This window comes from Salvia splendens, chromosome 4 (genome assembly GCF_004379255.2).
Source record: "Salvia splendens isolate huo1 chromosome 4, SspV2, whole genome shotgun sequence".
NCBI lineage: Eukaryota > Viridiplantae > Streptophyta > Magnoliopsida > Lamiales > Lamiaceae > Salvia > Salvia splendens.
This window is the reverse complement of record NC_056035.1, coordinates 28356174-28361828: the sequence shown is the minus strand read 5'-3', so window position 1 is coordinate 28361828 and position 5655 is coordinate 28356174. Positions and strand designations below refer to the sequence as shown.

Below are 5655 nucleotides of genomic sequence, written 5' to 3'. Positions count from 1 at the left end.
AGAGTGATGTGTTTTGTGAACAAGAGTGAAGTAAAATCAAAGTAAGAGTGATGTGTTTTGTGAATAAGAGTGAAGTAAAATAGAATAAGAGTGATGCGTTCTGTGAACAAGAGTGATGAACTTACTGGCACTTGAGCATTAGTACTCTAAAAATTCGCATTGAGATAAAATTCACTCAAAAGTGTAATAAAATGAATCATTAGTACTCTAAAAATACTACAATGTGAACTATTTCTATACAAATCCTCATTGCCTCTGATTTGACTTCTCATTAACCTTTTTGCAGTTCCTAGAATCATGGTGTCCAATCTCATGACAGTTTCCACACTTTCGGCCTGGTTTCATTGCTAACTTTATTGCTGACTCCCTCTTCGATTTCTTCCTACTTCCACTTCCCTTTGTACTAACAACCTCAGGAGGATGAACTTCAATATTGTTCGGGACATGTGAGCCATAGAAGTTCTCAATCATTGCTCTCTTCTGTGTGGAAGACAGAACAACATCTTCGCCAAGAAGCTGCTTCCTACCTTCTTCAATAATTGCAGCGAATGCATTGATTTGATCAATGTTCCCTTCAATGCTTTGTGCTGTTTCAATGAATAATCCATACAAGTTTTTAAATGCAATCTTCTTCTTGTCCACAGCAAGGTGTATTTCTTGATCATCACAAAAACCTCCATGTATTGGCTTCACAAACTGTGACTTCAACCATCTTCCTCCATGCAACTTCTCGGGTATCAACTTAACAAAATTATGTTTCAACACACAAAATATATGGCTGCACAATAGACCAAGTCTTTCAAATTTTTTGCATCCACACAAATAGGTGTCATCACCAATGGAGTAAGTCACTGTCCATGAGTTTGAATCCTTGTCCTTTATGTCATATACTTCAATATCTGTATTGGTAGACACTCCTAGAGTTGCACAAGACAAAGAGAAACATGCATATACTATCTCTTCTTGAATTTCAGTATAAGCACTACCACTATATATCGTCGATGCATGTTTCTCGATTTCCAATCCTGTCCGCAAAATAGGTACTTTTGTTGAATCATAGTATTCAAGCTTTGCACTATTACTTCTTTGAGTCTCCAGAGCATGATTATAGTTCATATAAAATTGCATAAGGTTAGCCCGAGACTTTGAGTACCTTTTGAAGAAGTTATTCTGTGATTCAGATATAGAAGTTGTCTTTATCAACGAACTCATCGGAAACTCACGGAAAAAGGCTGGAACCCAAAATTTTCTGGATGCAAACATTGATGAAAACCAGACATTATTGGTCAGCCCATATCTTTCCATTATAGCATGCCAAGTTTCCTCAAATGCATCAGGTTCAATCAACTCTGACCATACACATGCATTCAGTTCCTTCTTTAATTGTTCACTACCAAGCATGTTCTTTGGCAATTTGTCAGCAACTTTATTCATAACGTGCCACATACACCACCGGTGTCTTGTATTGACAAGGACCTCCTCAACAGCAACTTTCATTCCTAAGTCTTGGTCGGTTACAATGAGTTTGGGAGCCACACCCATACACTTTACAAATTGGTTAAATAACCATGAAAAGGAGTTGGCATTTTCCTTGGACAAAAGGCCAGCAGCAAATGTCACAGGGCGGCCATGATTATCCTTGCCCGTAAAAGGAGCAAATATCATACAGTATCTGAAATGAAAAACAATTCACTATAAGCATGCAGAAAACACATCACTCTTTTTCACAAAATACGTCACTCTTGTTCAGACAATACTTCACTCTTTTTCACAAAACACTTCACTCTTGTTATGATTTCAGAAAACACATCAATATAAGCATGCAGAAAAATACATCACTCTTTTTCACAAAACACGTCACTCTTGTTCAGACAATACTTCACTCTTTTTCACAAAACACTTCACTCTTGTTATGATTTCAGAAAAACACATCATTATAAGCATGCAGAAAAATACATCACTCTTTTTCACAAAACACATTACTCTTGTTAAGAAAACACTTCACTCTTGTTCACAAAACATTTCACTCTTTTTCAGAAACACATCACTCATGTTATGATTTCAGAAAACAATTTAACAAAAGAGTAATTAGTGTGCACATACCTGTTTGTGGAGTATGTCGTATCAAACGAAACAATATCTCCATACAAATGGTAGTTTCTTCTGGCAGTAGGATCACACCAAAACAATCGTGTCATCCTATCCTTTGAGTTGACCTCATACTCATATGTAAATGCACTACACAACTCCTTCTTCCTTCGCAACTCATTCAATAACATTTGTGCATCAGCTCATTCCACATATGCTCTAAGGTCACGTCTATAGTTGCGCACTTATAAAACAGTACACCCTACATAATCTAATCCACCAAGCACTTCTTTAAGTAAGCTAAAACTTAAAGTTGGACCAATATTTGCATTAGCACAATCGAGGATGAATTTCTGATGGACTAAATCCAAATTACGGTTCAAATTCATAAAACGCTTATGGCGTTCCTCAACCATCTCGTGATTATGTTCTTCAGCGAAACTTTGTATAACATAACCAACACCCATAATATACTTCCAAGACACTTTAGCATTACAATAGCACTTAATAGAAGAACGCTTTCGTTTCACCTCAGATTGTTCACTGTTTCTTTGCTTTGTACCTTCTCGGCTACACACCACGTAAATCCAAGTAGTGACACCTTTTTCCTTTTTCGATTCCTTTTTACGGGTGTCAAATCCAACATATCGAGCATAATTATTGTAGAAGTCCAATGCACGATCAAGGGTCATGAAACTTTGTCCAATTTTTGGTTTCAATTCATCTGGGCATTTTGGTACGCAAACCATTGTAAAAAACACAGCACTCTAATAATGATATTACTGCACTCTTGTTCAGAAAAAGACTTCACTCTTGTTCACAATACACATCACTCTTATTCTGATTTTACTTCACTCTTGTTTACAAAACACATCACTCTTGTTCAGAATAAGAGTGATGTGTTTTGTGAACAAGAGTGAAGTAAAATCAGAATAAGAGTGATGTGTTTTGCAAATAAGAGTGAAGTAAAATCAGAATAAGAGTGATGTGTTTTGTGAACAAGAGTGAAGTGTTTTCTGAACAAGAGTGAAGTGTTTTGTGAACAAGAGTGAAGTAAAATCAGAATAAGAGTGATGTGTTTTGTGAACAAGAGTGAAGTAAAATCAGAATAAGAGTGATGTGTTTTGTGAACAAGAGTGAAGTGTTTTCTGAACAAGAGTGAAGTAAAATCAGAATAAGAGTGATGTGTTTTGTGAACAAGAGTGAAGTAAAATCAGAATAAGAGTGATGTGTTTTGTGAACAAGAGTGAAGTGTTTTCTGAACAAGAGTGAAGCAAAATCAGAATAAGAGTGATGTAAACACATCACTCTTATTCTGAGGGCATCACTCTTGTTCACAAAACACATCACTCATGTTCACAAAACACATCACTCTTGTTCACAAAACACATCACTCTTGTTCACAAAACACATCACTCTTGTTCACAAAACACATCACTCTTATTCTGATTTCACTTCACTCTTCGGAAGTCGATGCTGCAGATGATTCTGGAGAAGGAGATTTATCGCCATTTCAATATTGCATGTAAGGTTTTGTTACTGCATTTAGGCGTCCTCACCCTGGCACCACACGCCCCGCAGAGAAGAAGCTGCGATCAGAACCAAAATCCACACCAGCAGCGATGCAACTCGAGAGGAATTTCTATAAGAGTGATGGTATTTTCAAAGTCAGAGTGGACATGTGTGAAGTTTTGTGTGGTCGTATGAGTGAGAGTCAGAATGTAGCCAGATTTAAGGTTTGTAGCCTAGTGTTGTTGGTCTTGGTGATTTTGTTGGTAGTCACCCCTTGAGATCTCCAATAAAAATAAATATCGTGTAAGGATTGTCTATGCCAAATTAAACTTTTATTGATCTTCTTATTTTGCTTGTATTCGTTTATATTTCTTGCAACTCTTCAGCATTAGGGTGGATCTTTGTAGGTATGTTATTTCTTGATGTATAGTTCCTATTTTATATATCGAAACCATTTTCTTGTAACAAGTCTGTTAGTTGCGACGACTAACCACATCTCTTGGTAGGCAAAAGAGATATCGGTAATTAGTAAACCTTACAGGTTTGATCCTTACATTTCAAAAACAGAACAAGCATTTCATAACATGGCTGTGTAGAGTAATAACAGAGTGAGAGAGTGATGTGTTTTGTAAACAAGAGTGAAGTAAAAACATAACAAGAGTGATGTGTTTTGTAAACAAGAGTGAAGTAAAATCATAATAACAGTAACAAGAGTGAAGTAAAATCATGCTAAGAGTGATGTGTTTTGTAAACAAGAGTGATGTGTCTTGTAAACAAGAGTGTAGTAAAATCATAACAAGAGTGATGTGTTTTGTAAACAAGAGTGATGTGTTTTGTAAACAAGAGTGAAGTAAAATCAAGCTAAGAGTGATGTGTTTGTAAACAAGAGTGTAGTAAAAATCATGCTAAGAGTGATGTGTTTTGTAAACAAAACTGAAGTAAAATCATGCTAATAGTGATGTGTTTTGTAAACAAGAGTGGAGTAAAATCATAACAAGAGTAATGTGTTTTGTAAACAAGAGTGAAGTAAAATCATAACAAGAGTGATGTGTTTTGTAAACAAGAGTAAAGTAAAATCATGCTAAGAGTGATGTGTTTTGTAAATAAGAGTGAAATAAAATCATGCTAAGAGTGATGTGTTTTGTAAACAAGAGTGAAGTAATATCATAACAAGAGTGATGTGTTTTGTAAACAAGAGTGAAGTAAAATCAGAATAAGAGTGATGTGTTTTGTAAACAAGAGTGAAGTGAAATCAGAATAAGAGTGATGTGTTTTGTAAACAAGAGTGAACTAAAATCAGAATAAGAGTGATGTGTTTTGCAAAACAAGAGTGAAGTAAAATCAGAATAAGAGTGATGTGTTTTGCAAAACACGAGTGAAGTAAAATCAGAATAAGAGTAATGTGTTTTGTAAACACGAGTGAAGTAAAAGAGTGATGTGTTTTGTAAATAAGAGTGATGTGTTTTGTAAACAAGAGTGAAGTAAAATCAGAATAAGAGTGATGTGTTTTGCAAAACAAGAGTGAAGTAAAATCAGAATAAGAGTAATGTGTTTTGTAAATAAGAGTGAAGTAAAATCAGAATAAGAGTGATTTGCTTTGTAAACAAGAGTGAAGTAAAAGAGTGATGTGTTTTGTAAACATGAGTGAAGTAAAATCAGAATAAGAGTGATGTGTTTTGTAAACAAGAGTGAAGTAAAATCAGAATAAGAGTGATGTGTTTTGTAAATAAGAGTGAAGTAAAATCAGAATAAGAGTGATTTGCTTTGTAAACAAGAGTGAAGTAAAAGAGTGATGTGTTTTGTAAACATGAGTGAAGTAAAATCAGAATAAGAGTGATGTGTTTTGTAAACAAGAGTGAAGTAAAATCAGAATAAGAGTGATGTGTTTTGTAAATAAGAGTGAAGTAAAATCAGAATAAGAGTGATTGTTAATTTTTAGCTATTCATATATTGAAAGCATCACATGTTTAGTGAATCTCAAGTCTCCGACCAAAACCTACAGTCTTTCCCTCTCTCACTCTCTCTTCTTCACTCACATATCCTCTCTCTCACTCA

At 35.0% G+C, this 5655-nt stretch overlaps 1 protein-coding gene across 1 annotated transcript; it reads right to left on the bottom strand.

Annotated features, from left to right (window-relative positions):
* Positions 1–246: 246 nt before the first annotated feature.
* Positions 247–2279, bottom strand: LOC121800919 (protein FAR1-RELATED SEQUENCE 5-like). The gene is made up of 2 exons (XM_042200407.1): positions 2104–2279; positions 247–1672 (listed from the first exon to the last, which is right to left on the bottom strand). Exons 1-2 carry the CDS (start codon positions 2277–2279, stop codon positions 247–249), a joined length of 1602 nt encoding a protein of 533 aa, XP_042056341.1.
* Positions 2280–5655: the final 3376 nt, after the last annotated feature.